A 19,953-nucleotide genomic window follows, 5' to 3' on the forward strand; every position below is an offset into this window, starting at 1 on the left:
GATCACAGGGGGAGTTCCAGTCGATGTGCATCACTGGGCTCCTTACTGGTGGTTAACCCTTCCCGGACTTCCAACACACGGGTTGGGGTTGGATACAGTCGGTTAGGGTCCAATGCCTAAGCCAATACCGCTCAACATCGGTAACCAATAAAGTTGTGGCCTTTTCGCCCATTAAACTTATATGATGTGTCAAGTGTCAATATTTCCCACGGGGAGGGAGGGACATTGCCATGCAAATAACTCAGAGATGCATTTTAAATAAAAGGACACATTCTACTCATGTAAAAACACCAGGCAGGCCCCACAAATAACCCAGAGATGCATTTTAAATAAAAGGACACATTCTAATAATGTAAAAACACGCTGATTCCCGGACTGTCCGTGGGCCGGATTTAGAAGGCGATTGGGCTGGATCTGGGCCCCTGGGTCTTAGTTTAACTACCCATGTGCTAGACTTTTAGTGCTTTACCAGTGTTGTGTGCTGGGGCAATGGCACTGCTGCTGCTTACAAGGATTGTGCAGGGACTGTGCAAAAATGCTAGCAGAGCCAATCCAGTCTCGTGACAGTGATGCCAATGTTGTGTCTCTCTCTGTGTGTGTGCTCCTCTGTGGCACTGCCTCACACACCAACCACTCATGACTAGTGGTGGCATGGATCCAGCAAGACTAGCATAATATCCTGTCCCCATGTAGTTGAAGAGAAGTAGCCTTGCTGAACTGGAACAAAAGGAAACACTTTGCTCTGGTCTGGGAAGAAAGCAGTACCCCATTAAATGTTTTCTTTTTCTTTTGAAATAAAATTAGGAGGATGCGTTTCGGCACCCTCATTCCACTCAGAAAGGGGACTACACTTCAAAGAAGTGATCTAAACAAAGGTGGGTGGGAGGGGGAAATAAAAAGTTGTATGAACCTCTTGGGCATTGCTCTGCGGAAGAAGAGGCAGTTTTGCCATTCTGCTTTGTCACATCCGCAATCCTGCGCTTCAGTAGCACTTCAAGCATGTGCCTGGCCTCAGGAGAAGCAAGCAAGCAATAGTAATGCACAAAATGGTGCAGTTGCTGGGGGGAATGTAGCTATGTCAGGGTCACAGGCACTTATTGGATATTACCAGTCACATCACAATTGATTAGTGGCCCAACTCTTTCCGTTTCCCTGCTCACGTGGTCATTTGGGGAAGGTTATTCAAGACTTCCATTGAGGCTCCTCAAGTTGTATGTTTTAAGTGGTGTTGGGTGGGTGCTTTCTTAATCCATCTTTATTCTAGTGTTTCCACAATAGTGAGCTATGTTGCCGCCAACGGTACTCTGAAATATATATATATTTATCATTTGATGAAGGGCGCTCATAGCAGCCAAAAGATTCCCTCACAGAAGCGATTCAGTAGTCAAGATGAGAGGTGGCTGTTTAGGTCCAAACAGATATATAGCCACCAATAGCTATTATTCTGTGCATTGCCAGTCGCATTCAGATTCCCAGAGCCAGAAATGTCGATTTGAGGAACATTTGTTACTTCCCTATTTCCTCCAAATGAGATAGACATTCTTCACTCCTCACACACCATGCTATGTAGCAAGCATTGGCCGCCTTGAGCTGCTCCAAGGGGAAAGCTTATCTAGGCTTGCAGGCAGCTCCCTCGCCTGAAACATGTACCACCTGCCATGGGCTTTCAATTCTTTTGGCAACAGGTAATTCTCCTCTCTCTGTTCATATACAGGGTGAGTCTTTTAAAAGAGGCCCCATGGAACGAGTGTACTCTGTATCAACGGGGCCTCTTTTAAAGGACAAACACCCTCATATGTGTTTGCCCATATGTTAGCAAAGCGGCATTGTTGATGCTGTCACTCCTTGATTCCATTGCACAGTGCTCCAACAATGTTGGCAGGTTTAGATCATGTAACAGGGATAGAACATGGGGAAAATTCCTATGTTTAATTGGAGAGCATGGTCAATAGTGAGGAGAGTGTGAATTTCCCCCCACAGCTAGTAAATTTGCCCATAAAGCCAATTTATTTTCTCTGTTTAGATTGTTGTTTCAGGCTTTTCCATCCTTATCTTGTTTTCCCATTTTGTGTTCTGTTTTCTCATTTTGTGATGTACAATCCTTTTGGGTTTGTTTGTTTTTTTAACTGACTCCCACTGATTTTAATGGACTTTGGAAAGGAGTCAAAAGACAAAATAAATTATCAAATAGAGCATAACAAGAAGCATGCTCAATATTATGTTGACTTGATTGCCTAGCATATAGCCACAAAAAGTATACCAAAAAAATGAATAATGCCTAAAGATGCTGTTTCTTTTGCTCAGGTTTTTTTTTAAAAAATTGTGATAATAGAACTTCATTTGCAAGTGATAATTATTGGTGTTTAGCATTTTGGTTTTGAAATAAGTTTATAGTCATTTTCTTCTCATTCATAGGTGGTGATGAATAACTTAAACCCAGCCTGGAAGTCATTTAAGGTGTCTGTAAATTCACTCTGCAGCGGAGATCAGGATCGCAGGCTGAAGGTTGGTTGTCTCTATCAAGTGTGGAACAAGTTTTTTTTCTTATTAAAAAAAACATTCTCTTTAAAAACTTTGAAATTAAAGACTGCCACTAAACACACACACACACACACACACTCCTTTGACTTGAAGTACATCATCTTGCAGAATTATTTATGCTTTGGCAGTTTGAATTGAAACCCACACAGCAGTACATTTCCTTAATGATTGTGCATAATATTGTAAAAGGTCTCTCGGTGTAACACCACTTAAGCCAACAGAATTGAAATATTTCAGAAAGCAAAAATAAGGGGCCTACGTGTGTCAATCAGCTTTGCAGGCATGCTGCTCAAAAATCGATCTATCTAAAATCCGAACAATATTAGAGCAATCTGGCTGTGTTGTTCCCCCTATGCCCTCCTTTCACACGAAAAGGGTGATCTTCAGGTCAAGTGAATTAATACAAAGAGAAAACAGCTTGGTCTAAAACCACCCTGGAGTTTTAATATGAGTTTGGGCTCAGCTATGGAATCTGATTCTGGAGCTGCAGGTCTCCTCCTTCCCCCAGAGACAAGTAAGCATCAGTGGGGTGGGGTGGGGTGGAGGCACTGTGTCCATTCCTGGTTGAAGGCAGGCCTAGACAGCAACACACAGACACACACTGCATGTGCACACGAGATCTATGCACATCAGTTGAGAGAGAGGGCTATTGCTATCAAACAATCAAGCTGTCAGGAGCCAGAGCTGACACCTAGTATCAGTTAAATTAACTCTTTATTCAAGGAAACCAAAACAACTCAGACCTAGCAATCCCAGCAACTCTTCCCGGTAGGTCTTGCCACAGCGAGGCAGTTGTGAGGATCGAAGGTCCCTGCCTTCCACTGCTCTCTAAGGCTTCTGCTCCCTTGGGTCCTTCCCCAGCCACCTGAGGCTCCTTCATCTCATCTCTCTTTGCTCCACCCTCTTCTTTTCTCTGTATGTTCTGGGAGACCAGGGGGAAGGGGGGCTGGATTCTTCAGCAGCCTGCTTCATCTCTGTCTGCTGGCCACCCTCCTCTGATGCCTCTGAGTCTGGATTGTTCTCTGCCACAGCCTTTTCCTGCTCACTAAACCCTGTTGCCTCTTCAGCTTCTGACACCTTCTCCTCCCAGTCTGCCCCCTCTTCTCCCTCTAACCACTCACCATTGTCCCACCACCAATCCCCTGGCCCTGAGCCTTCTTCCTCTGGGGGTTCCCTAGCTGCTGCCTCCCACCACTCCCATTTATTTTTCTTTTTGCAATCATCTGTAGGATCTTGGAAAGCAACAGAAATTATTTGCTTGGGATGCTGGTTGAGCCCCTTGAACTGGGGGTTAGCCAACCCTTACCTAAAGGAAGCCTGAGCTCCCTTCAGTTTTTTCTCGCCTGAAGTGGAAAAGCCAGCCGAAAGGGGCTGCAGGGCCCTGCAACTAGAGATGGGGGAGGCAAACTTAACCTAGTTCGCACTTTCCGAAGCAAGGCGTGAACTGAAACGCAGCCTTTTGTTGAAATCCACACTTCTCCAAATTTTGCAGTGCAGTTCCCCAGCCAAACGTGTAGAAAAGTGCAGATACTAGTGTAAAGTGTGTGTGTATAAATGGCACATTTGTGAACATAACATATGGAAATGCATGATAATCCGGGGGGGGGGGTGTTGCTTTCAGAAATGTGTATATTTCGCAAAATTGCAAGCAACATTGTGCATATCGGGAGAAATTCATACTTCGCAAATGATTTGGAAATGTATGGTTCTAAGCCCAGTATGAAGCCTCCAAAAGGTGGGGGGGGGGACGACGAATCTCTCCCCACTGCAAAAGTTGCAGCTGATCTCGTGATCCGAACTGGCTCATGTCCCCTATGTCATGGGCAATGGTTACTATAATTCCCCATATATATTGCAAAGGACTCACCGGTTTAATTACTAGTATAGATTTGTGTCAATTAATCTGCCTCAGAGACACTTTGAAGATGAAAAGACAGTGTAAGTGACGTCTATTAGCTGGTCTAATAACTTGGATTTCTCGGGAGATGTGCTATCAGGGAAATAAAATAACGGCACCGCTCTTTGGGTCTCCAAGGACTCTTCTGTTTTGGAGACATGGCAGGCTGAGGGTGAAGGGTGGCAATGAATATCTCCTGCCCATAATGGGATGAGGGCGTTCCGAGCCTCGCTCTCTCTGCTTCGCTGGCTTCTGGCAGGCGAGCATGTTCTTTCAGCCTGACAGGTGCTTTTTCTCCAGATCACTGCCACAGCCCCACTGTGTTTTCAGAAGCAGAGCATTTTACAGCCTCTTGACACGCTGATGAGTCTGCAGGCCTGGGCAGAAGATGCAGCAAGTAAACAAACGAATGATGCAGACATCACGAGCCCCTGAGGCTGTGAGCCTTTTCAGAGACAGTGGGGGTTCCAGAGGTTGTTTCTGCACCTGATCCTGGTTGGACGAAGGAAAAAGAAACTGATTCTCACTCCCCACCCCTTAAAATAAACGAGCACGATGGCATAGTTGGAGTCAGGGGGGGGTATTGTAGGAAGCTGTACATAGTGATTTCTATCTTATGAGCTACTTTTTTGTAGAAGGTGGTTTTTATAAAACATAATAGGTGCTATTCATGGAAAGATTAACCTCTTCAGATACAGGAGGCTCCCCATGCCACAAGTATGCCTTCCAGGTCATGGAGTGAACAGACACCACACTGTGGCCCCTCTTCAAATCACAAGCTAACCCCTAATCAGATTGCCTGAAGTGGGCTATTATTTGCAGAAGAAAGGGAGAGTTCTTGGGAAAACATATTATTTGGAGAGGGGTGGGGTGGGGAGCTTCCTAAGTAGCTGTAAGTATCCAGATATATTTAATAAGCATGTGAGATGGGTCCATTTGAATTTCATTCAGGGATAGCTATAGTGACGCCCTGATATGATGATCATTTTATTTTTATGGTTTTTAAATTTTGTTTGTTGTACTGAATGTTTTAATTATCCCTTGTTTTGTGTTTATCCTTGATTCTGCCTCTTATTAACCATGTTTCACATACATAGCATCTTCAGTGTGTTTGGGTTTATTTTTTTTTTGCAGGGCCTTTGGCCACAAGCAGTACAAGTTTAAGTTAAGACGTAAGAACGTCTACTCCACTGTTCATTTGCAGGACAGTTTCTGTTCTTTGTTTATTCTGAGGGTGGAAAAAGAATGCCCACCAATAGTTCACATCCATCATTATTAGTAATGAAAGATCAATATCAGAGAGCTGAATGCATTTGTTACTTTGAAATTAACAGAGCTTGCGATCTACGGAAGCTCCTTGATATGACATTATTCATATCCCCTCTTTTGATGTCCTGAAAACCAAAAGATTTTTGTCTTGCTGGTGCCTAAAGTCTTTGTGCTCATTGCCATTTCCTGGTTTAGATATCAGTGATACCATCTTTAAACAGAAATGATAAAATTAGTTTCTGCTAAAAAGCATTTTTGTGTGTGCGCAAATCTGTCTTTTCTGTCTCTCACTTATAAAACAAAACTGAAAAGCCTGTATTCCGTTTTCTCTCAATTTGAACTTGCAAAGGACATTTGCAATTTAAAGTGTGTAGGGGTGACAGTTTGGTTCAGAGCCTAGATTCTCTTAAATTACTCAGGCCTGAAGAGTATTGGAAAACTGGCATCTTTAAAGACAAATGATCATAATATTACATTGGCAATAGTGGCTGTATACTCCAAACTGACTGTGCACTCACTGAAGCCCTGGAAGAGATAGCTCAGAACTAGGGATGGATGGGTTGATCTATTTCTGACCTGTGTCAGTTTGTGTGCACTCATTCATAAGTCCGTTACATCCCATTTTTGCATTGATCTGTGATTTTTAAAAGAATCCGCACCAAAAAACACCATATTTACGTATGAATTTAATTTTGGCGAGAAAATACAAATTTTGAGCTGAAATCTACATTGCACTACTCTGATAACTCCAAAATGAATGGTAATTGCATTCCAACCTGCACATTAGTTTGAGAATGTGTACCAGGTGGCTTCAGAACTAGCAGAGAACTAACAAGCTACACAGAACCATGTGGGACCTACAGCCTGCTGGGACTTGATTGTGCGCAGGTAGCCAACTTTGTTCCCTCTCCAAAAACATCCTCTGGACACTTAACTTTTTCAGAATCTCACATTCTGTTACTCAAATATGATCCATAATATATCCAAGAAATCTGGCTTTAAGGGTCAAACTATATTGTTGGCATTTATCTGTCTCAAGAGACAATGGAGTGCGCCTCTGGAGGGTGAAGTCAAACCGCTGGAGAATCACAGCCCCTGCTGTGGCTGCAGAGACTGCTATCTCATAACTGCTGCCTCCCATGTGAATTGACCTTTCCGGGGCGCAAGCCTTGGCAGTGTTGTATGGAGGTCCTGGTCTGCCCAGATGACAAGACCCCCACCTTGACCTTGCTGGTGTGGACCAAATACATTTGACACTAGCTTGGCTGCAGGAGTTGCTAGAAGGAGATGTACAAGGCACCATCCAACTGTCTTAGGGACTCCACTCCAGATTTGTGGAAGGTTTATTCCTTAGCCTTTTCTGCTCCCAAAGATGTCCCGCAAGGCAACGGTTATGGATTGTTCCTCAGAGTTTACTCCCAAAGCCTTTCTCGTTAATGAGTATAGCTGCCTGGCAGCAGAGGTTTAGAATCAGAGTTTTCCTTCTCCTAGATGGGCTACCTTCCCAGATGGACGAGCCCCATCTGCCCCTCGTTTTCCTCTACAGCACGTGCAATAATTGCCTTCTTGACTGTTGGACTCCAAATTGGGTCCAGCTATATAACTGGATCAAACCATATAATACTAGAAAGACACAATTGTATTTCATATATATTGTATTTTTTAAAAAAAATAGCACCAATGGCAGCTTCCCTCCCTTAATGAGCTGTGGGTGGGTGTGAGGGGGAGATTTTTCACCAGGATCTTGGCACTAGGTGGAAGGATTTAAACCCCTCCCTGCACACCTGCTTGTTCCTTTTTTAAAAAAGAAAGAAAGAAATGGCATGTGTCTTGTACTGTCTAGTTAGTTTGCCCCCCAGTTGTATGGCTTTCCCACAAGTATTAAGAGATTTTCGACTTAATATAATCATATCCAAAATTAAAGAAGAGAGCAGAAAATCAAGAACTCCCCTCCTGCTTCTAAAAACGAAGTCGGAATCCTAATGAGATGTTAACATCATAACCATTCTCAGCTGAGGTTAATCTCTTGTCCGGGGGACAGGGGACGGGACTGGCTTTAATTTGCCAGGTGGCTTGCTGTATAATCTTTCTTGTAGGAGAGCCACTTGTGCGCAACTCACACTGTAATTTAGGTTTATGGCAAAATATTCTCCTTTCGTATTGTGCCCTGTCTTCTTCTTCTTTCTCACAACTGATAGCTGTGCCATCGGTCTTAAAATATTATTTATCGCGGGGGGGGCAGAGCAGCCAAGCAAGCCGTCTAAATGTAGATGCTCTGACCTGCTGCATGATGAGAAAGCTTCTGGTTGCCCCAAAGTCTGTTTCCTCCCGCCCAAGCAATTGTAAGAACTTAACTCTCCTCCTGGGAAGATGGGTGGCACTATGGTCTAAACCACAAAGGCTAGGGCTTGCCAATCAGAAGGTCGGCGGTTTGAATACCCGCGACGGGGTGAGCTCCCATTGCTTGGTCCCTGCTCCTGCCAACCTAGCAGTTCGAAAGCACGTCAAAGTGCAAGTAGATAAATAGGTACCGCTCCGGCGGGAAGGAAAACGGTGTTTCCGTGCGCTGCTCTGGTTTGCCAGAAGCAGCTTAGTCATGCTGGCCACATGACCCGGACGCTGTATGCCAGCTCCCTCGGCCTATAGAGCGAGATGAGCACCGCAACCCCAGAATCATCTGCGACTGGACCTAATGGTCAGGGGTCCCTTTGCCTTTAACTCTCCTCCTGCAATGCCACCATTTTAGAGGCAGGAAGGAAGATCACACATGGTGTGAGTAAACATCTGGGAGCTTTCCTCCTTCCAGATGACGTATCCAAGAAGATCAAGAGGAGGGGTGAGCAGGACGTAAGAAAAAGAATGGGGTGCAGGAAAATAAGCTGGTGGCAGCAGGAGGGGTAGGGAGGAGCAGGAGGAGAAAAGGCAGGGTTTACAGGAGATGGTTCCCAATTGCATCTTCTAACTGGCAAGTTAAATGAATACCTTTTTTATTGCTTAGAGACATTTCAGTGGAATCGTACCTAGTCTTCTGGCTCATCGATACTCCCAGTGTTAGTCTATATGTCAGTTAAGGTATGTTCACCCCATGTATTACTTTAGCGCATCGCGTTGCTTGTTACCATTGTAGAAACTCAGAAGACTGCATATTCCAGGTGCAAAATGTTGGCCTCAAGATCCTGCTTTAACCAAGCCTTTAATTTCAGACCTGCAATTATTATGAACGTAATTAGTCCTATTTGGACAACCTAGGTACCTGGTAAGGTATTCAAGACTAGCAGTTAAATATCTAAATTGGATGACCTATTTCCTCCTGCTGTAATTAAATTGTAAAATTTAGACAGAGGTGATTGAAAACCCTAGTGCTACATTCTCTCTATTTAGGCCATCTCCGCCTCTCTCTCTTTTTACCTCTTTTAAAATGTGTTTAAACCAATTCATTCCAAGCAGGCCTTTATAAAACAGTGGTGCTATATCACGCCCCTTTCCCTCAAATCCCGTGGTTTGTCTACCATGAAGTATCACCCAAAGCAGCTTTTCCTTTCCTGACAGGGGCTGTTGTAAGCTGCAGTCCAGAACTTTTGGAGATGCCAGTTTAGGGAAGGCAGCTATAGCACATTCTAGACATACCGCAAGCAATGTTTCGTCCCGTTCTGCAGACTACAGTCTGACACATTATCAGTAGCCGAACAGCATTATTCTGATAAGCAATCATATCAACATAATGGTTTTAACATATTTTTACAGAGATATCCCAGGCAGTCAAATCTATCGCTTCAAATCCCAGCAGGACTTAATATTTTCTGCGGGCTGAATTAACAAAAGAGCAGTGAAGGGCCTCGAGACATACAAAATTGTCCATTTAAACATTACTGCCATTAAGCATTCTCGATTTGCCATGTTTTTAAAAAGGCTTTTTAATCCACCTGAATAACCAGGTCTTCTACAGAGAAAAAGGGAGACCAGGTGAGATTTCACAGCAGAATCGTGAACAGGATGACTGTCTTCCATTTTGCTATAATTTTCAGCCAGGCAATATAAAATTACTATTTTTGAAATTCACCATATGGTGGCTTGTCATATGATGTTTTATAATCTGGTATGCTTATTTTCTTGGTTCAAAATACATGTGTGCTGAATTAGCAGGGAAAGGATCATAAGTGTATCTCTCTCTTTTCCATTTTTAAAATATTTTTTATTAAATTTTCTAAATTACATTTCAAAGTATTCATTTAAACAACCTTAAATCAATGACTTCCATTCTTCTCCTTCCATGGTTCATTTTGCATACCATACATCCCTGCATATTTTACATGAACTAAACCATTCAGTATTCCATTGTTACATCCATCAAAACTTATTTACACTGTTGAATTTATCTTAATGCCACCACTGTTTTTAAATAAACACAATTTTCACCTATATATATTCAGTAAACATTTTTCCAGTCTTCTTTAAACATGCATTCTTCTTGTTCTCTTATTTTATAAGTTAAGTCTGCAAGCTGCACGTATTCCATCAGTCTAAGTTGCCATTCTTTTTTGGTTGGGACCTCGCTCGCTTTCCATTTTTGAGCTAACAAAACACTGGCCGCAGTAGTAGCGTACATAAATAGCCTTTTTTGACACCTGGAAATTTCCCTCTGAATTATCCCCAACAAAAAGGACTCTGGGTTGTTGTTGTTTTTTTGAAAATGTACTTTCAAACATTTTTTTTCAATTCATTATATATCATATCCCAATACTCTTTTACCCTTTTACAAGTCTACCACATATGGTAAAACGTACCCTCATAAGTGTATCTCTGTGTAGCAGCCATGGAGGAAAAGTCTACATTCAGTGGCCTTCAGCTCACATTGTCAGGCCTTGACTTAGTCTATGTTGGGCTGCATCTGGGGTATGATTCAGGTACGGGCTTGTGAGCATCAGAAGGAACAGAGGCAATATATGTGTCAGAGACTGGTTTGGGTCAAGCACTAGATCAGGAAGATGAGGGCCAGGAGGGCTGGTGAAATAAACGTTATAGGGATGCTTTAAAAAAATGTTCTTTGGGAAATTTGATATGAATTCCACACACACACACACACACACACCACCACCACCACCACCACCACCACCACCAGAGAATGTATGTAGTTAACTCTTTTGTCTTCTGTTCTTCGTAATACAGTCCCTTGGATAGAAATTGAAACCGGACTGCGGCCAAACTTGATTTCTTAGCACATGGTACTTCTCAGTCTTGGTCCTTTCCTGCTCTCTTGTTTTTACTAGTCCTAGTACAGTGTGGAGCACTGGCCTGGTTGTCTTGGCTATCAGGGTGTGCTCTTGGGGCTTCTCAGGAAATGTGGGGCAGGAGGAAGGAAGGAGGTATGCCAAATCAGCTTCTCTTGTGGCTGATGGGGGACAGAGAGAGGAACTGGAGTGGTTCCAATAAGCAGTGGCCCTCCTAGCTGGGATTTGTGCTCAGGCAGGTCATAGGAGCATAGGAAGCTGCCCTATACCAAGTCAGACCATTGGTTCATCTAGCGAAGTATTCTCTATACTGGCTGGCAAAAGCTCTGCAGGGTTTCAGACAGGAATCCTTCTCAGCCCCACCTGGAGAGGTCAGGGATTGAACCTGGGACCTTTTGTATGTGAGGCAGATACTCTTCCACTAAAAGGTAAAGGGCCCCATGATGGTTAAGTCCAGTCAAAGGCGACTGTGGGGTTGCGGCGCTCATCTCGCTTTCAGGCCAAGGGAGCTGGCGTTTGTCCACAGACAGTTTTCCAGGTCATGTGGCCAGCAGGACTAAACCACTTCTGGCGCAACAGGACACCGTGACAGAAACCAGAATGCACGGAAATGCCGTTTCCCTTTCCACCACAGCAGTACCTACCGGTATTTATTTATCTGCTTGCACTAGCGTACTTTCGAACTGCTAGGTTGGCAGGAGCTGGGACAGAGCAACAGGAGCTCACCCCTTCATGGGGATTCGAACCAACAACCTTCTGATCAGCAAGCCCAAGAGGCTCAGTGGTTTAGGCCACAGCGCCACCTGTGCCTTCCACCTAACACCAGCCCTTCCACTAACACCAGGCCTGGCTGCAAACCATGCAGTCCACTAACAGTGGACCTTATAGCAAATTGGATTGATGACTGCCTTGTACGTCATCACACCTCCAGTACACAACAATAGAAATAAAGCTCATGAACAACGGCTTGTGCCTAATACTCAATGTGACTAAACCCTCCACATTTTCTTTAGATGTGTGCTTGATGTGTTAATTGTAAACCAATCCATTTTCTGCCTGTTTGAAACCCATTTCTGACCAGGCGACTGTGATCCTATTCTATCCCAGAGCTCTGAGCTGGTTTCCCTCCCAGCATTCTATTAACCTCCCCATCCCTTGGTTCTGTTCACTATTACCATTTATCTTCCACAAGTCTCTTATCAACCCCTCTGTCGAAATCACCTTCTCCGCCAAATTTCTGTTATCTGCTCTGACAGTTAATATCTGGGGAAAGTTGCCAGGAAGAGTTAAATTAAAATCTCTGGCTGCTCAGACCTTTTAGAAAAAAGATTATGTACCAATTAAATGATAGGAACGGCTCTGCTTCTGGGAAGTCTGGGAACCAACACGGAACAGAGAATAGCTGGGAGACGGCATGGTCTGTTTGCTGGTGCCATTGAGGCAGGACTTGGGGGCAGAAGTCCAGGCCCACTCATCAGAAAGGGCAGGTGTGCCCCCAAATGTGTAGAATCATAGAATTGTACAGTTGGAAGGGACCTCAAGTGTCATCTAGTTCAACCCCCTGCAATGCAGGAATCCTGTCCACAGCTGTCCCTGGATGGGCTCAAACCATCAACCTTTGGGTTAGCTCAGCTGCCAGATGCACTGTCCTATCGCACCGCCTGAATATACTAAACCTTGTTGTTTTCTGCAAGCAATCGCTAGAAATTTGGAGGAGCGTGTAAATATGTGCATGATTTGACGTCACTTTGGGGATTGACATGAGATTCATGATTTAAATATTACTTGCCATTTTGGCTGCAGGGCAAAGGTCCTGCAGCTGCTTCAGAAGTGTTGTACCATCATTTGTGATTGTTTGCCATCTTGGATCATTTTATCAATGGCTTACTATATACGATTCTTGGGGGGCAAGGAGGGCTTATAAGAATATTAAGTACAGATTTTCACTTCCCGGGCTTGCGTCCCGGGGAGGTCAGTCGTGGGTGGCGCTGTGGGTGTAACCACAGAGCCCAGGGCTTGCCGATCAGAAGGTCGGTGGTTTGAATCCCCGCGACGGGGTGAGCTCCCGTTGCTCGGTCCCAGCTCCTGAAGAAGAAGAGGAAGAAGAAGAAGAAGAAGAAGAAGAAGAAGAAGAAGAAGAAGAAGAAGAAGAAGAAGAAGAAGAAGAAGAAGAGTTTGGATTTGATATCCCGCTTTATCACTACCCGAAGGAGTCTCAAAGCAGCTAACATTCTCCTTTCCCTTACTCCCCACAACAAACACTCTGTGAGGTGAGTGGGGCTGAGAGACTTCAGAGAAGTGTGACTAGCCGAAGGTCACCCAGCAGCAGCATGTGGAGGAGCGGGGACGCGAACTTGGTTCACCAGATTACAAGTCTACCGCTCTTAACCACTACACCACACTGGGAACAAACAAAGAAATTAAAGAGGGAATAATTATTGTGTTTTTTTTAAAAAAAAAAAAAAAAAAAAAAAACAAGAAACCTGCTGAGACATTTTGGCAGCCTTACCGTTTGAGTGAGAGAGAATCTGAAAACAGTGTTTGCAAAAGTGGCAATCATACATATGTTGCTTTTGTTGTGTTGTAGAAACAGTGGGTTATATTGCAGGAAGCTATACAACAAAACATTGATTCACAGGACCAGATTCTCACTTGATGTAATTAGAACTGTGCTGTGTTTTATTTGGCACCAGCAGGCCATTGAAAAAAATGTTGCTGGTATTCTCCGTTCTTTAAAAGGTTCTTGTCTTCTGTCTATTCAGGTATTACACACTGTGTGTGTGTGTGTGTGTAATGCTACCATTCATAGAACTTTTGTTGTTGGTTTGCATTAGGAGCAGGGAGGTCTAGGAAAGTGTTGGTAACAAAACTTTAGAGACAGTTCCCCATTTCAAGTTGAATGCATTGTTTCAGGCAGTGTTGATGGTGTGCAGTGTCCCAGACTTCAGCTCTTGTAGCAGATGCAATAGCATGTTTCCGACTTCTCCCCTCCCAGCATGAAGCAGAATGAAGCAGTTGACTGAGAGGTTCGCTAAGTGCTGGTAATGTGGCAGGATGGCTTCAGCCACAGTTGGATGAGCATGGAAGCATCTCATCCTGAGGAGTACATAGTATGGTGCTTCAGAATAGTGCAGGTGCTATTTGCACCTGTAAAGATGGAGGGCATTTCACTGTCTGAAAGGCCTGCATCTTAACTGTAGACTGTAAGAGGTCCAGCCTTTCCATTTCTCCTATCTACCAACCTTCGAAGAAGCGGCCAGCAGCCACTTGGTGTGGAACATTTTCATGTCAGAGACAGCTGATGAAAAGTGAATGAGTTTTCTGGGGCAGGGAGTAAACCCTCATGCCAATTCATCAGTACTGTGCAAATTTCTCCTAACAAACTCATTTTTATATGCAGTTTTGACTATACATTTTTGCAAACTATTTCCTCTAATATAATTCATTTTTATGTGTTATTTTCATTAACACCTTCATGTGTGCACACACTTCCCTTGACCTATGCTATTTTGTAAAGAGTGATTGGAAAACTGTGTCACAAAATTCAGATAAGTGCAAATTTTGAAGGACAGTTGTGCACAGATTTGGTAGATTCAGTTTTTAATGTGTACTGAACGTCCTTTTTTATCTTTTTAATTACCTTTATAGAGTTTATAAACAAAGAAACTACTCAAACTACTCATATCTGTACTGAACGTCCTTTAAAGATGAATCTATCTAACTTGAATACAAAACAATACACAAACCAAAACACAGCCGTCCTTTGAAATTCTCCTAATTTTGCAATGCATTTTGCCAGACAATCAGTACAAAAATGCTTGTACTAGGGTACAGTACACCAGTGCGTCTATATGTGAAAATAACATACAAAAATGCATTTTATTTCTGATTCAGTCAGTGGAATTGGCACTACTGCAGGTGCCACAAAATGCATTTGTAATAATTCAGTCATTCAGTGTGGCAACACCAACACTTTGGGAAATAATTCCCTGCCTATTAAGATCAAGCTCTGCATTCTTTTCGGCACCTGCCAAAAACATTCTTGTTTAGACAAGCCTAGAAACAGTGTCTTAGTATTTTAACTCCTTGTATGTTTTAATGTATATTTTTTAATTTAAAAAAATCCTGGTTTTATGGTTCTAGCTTTTCGTAAACTACTTTGAAGTTTTCTTTACAATCAAGCAGTGTATAAATTTTTGATAAACAAACAAATAAAATTAGGAAAGAATGTTTGCATTAGACAAAATCGCATGAGAAATCAGCACATCGGCGGAGTTTGTGTAATATTGTTAATCTTTTATGATGATTTTGTTAGTATTTTGTTTTTTGATGAAAAATAAAAAGATGTTTGCAAAAAAAAAGAGAGAGAGAAACCAGCACATCGTGAGAAATAAGCACTAAAATACTGATGGGTTTTCATGAGGACTTTCCAAGAAAGGAATTTGCAAATGGATGTGGAAATGTTGGGAAGTGAACTTTAGATTGGAAAAGTGACAAACTTACAGGAAACCAACAGATTTGCTTATCCCTAACAGCGTATTTGGTTCTGTAAACTGGTTACGTGAATTCACATCAGTTGCTGTTTTGTTTAGCAGCCCATTGTATGTATTATACTGACCTGGGGTGGCAATGAGTGTTTATAGCCAGTTGTAAATCTCTTGCATAATAGGCAATTATAATAGGCCAGCTAACAAGCACCCTTACCCTCACCCTGATTATAGCTGTGCAAACAACACTGAGAGAATAATGGCTTTTTTTGTCCAAGAGCTCAGTGGTACTAAGAACTAGGTTGCTTCCCTAAAGCTAAAGTTAGAAGCCCACAGGAATGAAATAAACAACCAGCTTGATCTATGTTAACCTTGACCTTGTTAGATGCAATTTGACTTTTAATGATCTCCAATTAAAATTCAAACCTCTAATAATCCAAAACAGTCCTTTCTTCTTCGCCTTCGCCTTCTGCTTAACAACTTTCTGGCATTATAACGAACTTCAGATAATGAATGGATCATTAGTGCAATCAGGTTTCTTTGTTCTTTTTCTTTAATCAGCAACTGGCAATTGTGAATGTTTGTTTTTTAGGGAGGGGGAAGAACAGGAGAGGCTGCACATTGCCTTTGGTAGCTTTTATTTGTTCTCTATTTATGTTATTTAGGCTGTGAGTCCCGTGGCTCCTGTAGCCAAACCCCAAATGTACCATTGCTTATGTATTTAAAACCAAAACAGCACCACAAACACATAAGGGAGGTATTGACTGGCTTGGGGAAATCATAAAAAGGTAAAGGACCCCGGGCGGTTAAGTCCAGTCAAAGGCGACTCTGGGGTTGCAGTGCTCATCTCACTTTCAGGCCGAGGGAGCTGGCGTTTGTCCACAGCCAGCTTTCTGGGTCATGGGGCCAGCCAGACTAAACTGCTGCTGGCGCAACGGAACTCCGTGAAGGAAATCAGAGCACACAGAAATGCCATTTTCCTTCCCGCAGCAGTGGTACCTATTTATCTACTTGCACTGGTGTGCTTCCAAACTGCTAGGTTGGCAGGAGCTGGGACAGAGCAACGGAAGCTCACGCCATCGCCGGGATTCGAACCTTCTGATCAGCAAGCCCAAGAGACTCAGTTGTTTAGACCACAGTGTCACCTGTGTCCCAATCATAAAATTTGCAGAAGTGCGAAAAATATGGAAGGGGCAGCGGCTAAAGGATAAGTGAGGAATGAGCATGGGTCAGTGGCCACCAAATGCTGACTGTTGGGGGGGGACATGCGAGAGCAGGAGTGCCAACTTGGCCCCACGACCATGGGTGCCCGGGGCCATGGGTGCCATGCAGTGTGCATAGCTCTGGCACCAAAATTTGTGGGTGCCCAGCCTTTTCATAGGGAATTGTGTGGGTGCTCAGGCACCCAGGTCCCCAGGGAGTTGGCACCTATTGTGGGAGAGGGATGGTGAAATGGGTTTTTCCCACTCTTTAACAGCAGCCCTACACAGCATTTTATTGCAGGTTCCACTTGTGTAGGAATAAAGGACATGTGATTAGAGGCTATGCAACCTGGTATCCCTCACAACCTGCTTCAATAAAGAGGAGAGGACAGTTGTATGATGTGCAAATAGTGCCCTAGCAGACCCTGAGTATGTAAACAGAGACTCAGCTGGCAAGCAGTTTTCTGGAAGTTAACAGAGCAGTAAACCACTTGATTTATCGTCTCCTCCAGGTGAGATTGGCTCTGCTGCCTTAAGCACATGTGAAAAAAGAAAAGATTGGTGCTCCTTAAAAGTAGGAGGGAAGAGTCATAGCTTTGCAGCTATGCAAAAGGTCCCAGCATCAGTTCCTGGTGTATTCAGGTAGGGCTGGGAAACGCTCTTTTCTAAAACCCTGGAGATCTGGTGTTAGTCAGTGCAGATAACAATGTTACATGCAGCCCAGTGTTCAAGCTGAGGTCAGTGGTGCCAGCACATCCCTGGGGTTTGGTTTCCTTAGAACAGGGGTGGTGGAACTGGATCTGACCAACAGACCAGATGGTTAACTGCCCCCTGCCCCCCTCCAGAGGCCAAGTTTGACAGGTGAGCTGCCCACCAGCATACCTGTCAACTTTTCCCCTTTTTAAAGGGAAATTCCCTTATTCCGAATAGGATTCCTTGCAAGAAAAGGGAAAAGTTGACAACTATGCCCACCAGTCTGTCTCCTGGTGCCACAAGGATCCTGCAGGCCACATGCAGAACACTTTGCAAAGCACTCCACAAGACCCAGGTAGCAGGTTTGCCTTAGAGCTGTAAATGTAACAGAGGGACTGGTATCACTTCACTTCAGTATCCTCTCTTACAGCTCTGAAGCTAAGCTACCAACCCAATAACAAGGCTCAGCTAGATGGATCAGTGCTGGCACTTAGTTGGCTGTTCCCTGCATTCCAGTAAATGGCATTATAGGAATAAGCTAAGGATAGGGGAGGCACTATTCGCTGCCCAGTCTGCACACACACACACACGCACGCACACACACACACACACACGCACACACACACACACACACACACACACACACACAAACACACACACATACAGGTGAAATTCGAAAAATTAGAATATTGTGGAAAGGTTCATTTCTTTCAGTAATTCAACTTAAAAGGTGAAACTAATATATGAGATAGACTCATGACATGCAAAGCGAGATATGTCAAGCCTTTATTTGTTATAATTGTGATGATTATGGCGTACAGCTGATGAGGACCCCAAATTAACAATCTCAACTTTGGGGTTTTCATCAGCTGAACGCCAAAATCATCACAATTATAACAAATAAAGGCTTGACATATCTCGCTTTGCATATCATGAGTCTATCTCATATATTAAACTCCAGTAGCTAATGAAAACAATATCTTACATAAATGAACTTTTCCATGATATTCTAATTTTTGGAGTGTCACCTGTAAACATACACACAAAAGTTTACTCAGATGTAAAGCCCATATACTTCAGTGGAACCCATGCCCGAGCAGATGTGCACAGAATTGCACCCTTAGCTACTCTTTCAACACCATGGAGCAAGCTCCTCTTACATTATCCTGGTGGCATGGGGGCTGCTGCCTCACAAACCAGCTTTGGGTGGTGTTTTAAGGGTTGATATTGCTGTCGGAGAGAGTATGAGGCTCATCTCTCATGTCCCAGGGCTGCTCGCAATTAACCTGATGGCGCTAACAAGAGAAGGACTACCATGGAAGAATGGCTCCCATGCCAGCAGCATACCATCTTGATATCACAATCTTGATCGTGAGTGTGTGTGTGTGTGTGTGTGTGTGTGTGTGATACATGTATGTATGTATGTATGTATGCATCTATCTATCTATCTATCTATCTATCTATGAATGAATGAAGAACCCTGGGAAAATTTAAACTATCTGAGTTTGTGTCTTTATAAGCTCCCCTCATTTCCTCCAAGGAGAACAGGTTTAATTCTGCATCCTTTCAAAGATGCAAAATCAAACAAGTCTGGAAATAGAGGAGGGGTGGCCAACACGGTAGCTTCCAGCTGCTATTGGACTCCAACCCTCATCAGCCCTGCCCAGCATGGCCAAAGGTCAGGGATGATGGGAGTTGAAGTCTAACAACATCTGGCCGGTACCACAATGGAAAATACGCTGCATTTCACCAAAGCAAAATACAATATATAATTATATAACTGTTGTCAGTATTGTCTATTAGAGACAAACCATTTGACCACCCATGGAAGTGGACAGAGTATTTTGAGAACTCTGGGGGCTGGGAACATTTAAAGCTTTTTCTAGGGGTGATCTTCTTTTTAAATGAGAGGCGTATGACGGATTTGTTCTTTCTTTGCTTTACCCCCCCCCCCAAAAAAAAGCTCAGGCAGCAGTATGATACAGAAAACTCCCAGGAGCGGCAGTACATTATTATGTAGCAGCAGTCGTAGGGAGATTCCTCAAGAATGCCTTTTGGGAATGGTGTTACATCACGGTGCAGTGTCATTCCAATCAGCATTCTACCCCAGGAATGCAGCTGAGCCGCCAAGCTGCCAGTTGAAATGATGGAAAAGCCTTTTATTTTTATTTTTGTTTGTTTTGATTAAAAGAAAGAAAAAGAAACCCTTCTCTGCCTTGTATGTAAAGGCAAAACCCCCACCCAAATAGTATCATCTGTGATATAATAGGACTTTAAATGTATGGGGCGAATGAAGCACTTTAAGACCATTATTTTCCCCTTCAGTTGTTTTTAATCCAAAGCAGCTGGGGTGTCTCGTTCCCCCCCCCATAGTAGCGCTAGATATAGGGACTTTATATCCAATTGGAGAACAACAAGCAGAAAGGGGGTTAAACAGTTTCTCCTTGCCCACAGTTTTCTTGTTCAGGTGTGTTCTTTTTCCTGTTAGCACTGGCAATGCGAAAATAAAACCTTATCAAACAGGGAGAGGGGGGGGTGAGCAAATTTCACAGCAATCTCTCTTTTTAACTGTATAAACCTGGGCACAGAGGGGCACATCACTCCTACCTCTGTCAAACTTGTCAGCAAGCTTGTCG

The 19,953-nt window shown here is 43.5% G+C and overlaps 1 protein-coding gene across 2 annotated transcripts in view; it reads left to right on the plus strand.

The window, feature by feature from the left end:
* Positions 1 to 19,953, plus strand: part of CPNE4 (copine 4) — a 74,467-nt gene that overhangs the window by 20,633 nt on the left and 33,881 nt on the right. For both annotated transcript variants that reach the window (XM_033165742.1, XM_033165743.1), the window contains exon 5: positions 2,416 to 2,505. In XM_033165742.1, the coding sequence (XP_033021633.1) occupies positions 2,416 to 2,505 (90 nt within the window). The remainder of the gene's footprint in view (positions 1 to 2,415; positions 2,506 to 19,953) is intronic.

Source organism: Lacerta agilis, chromosome 12, assembly GCF_009819535.1.
Source record: "Lacerta agilis isolate rLacAgi1 chromosome 12, rLacAgi1.pri, whole genome shotgun sequence".
Taxonomy (NCBI): Eukaryota; Metazoa; Chordata; class Lepidosauria; order Squamata; family Lacertidae; genus Lacerta; species Lacerta agilis.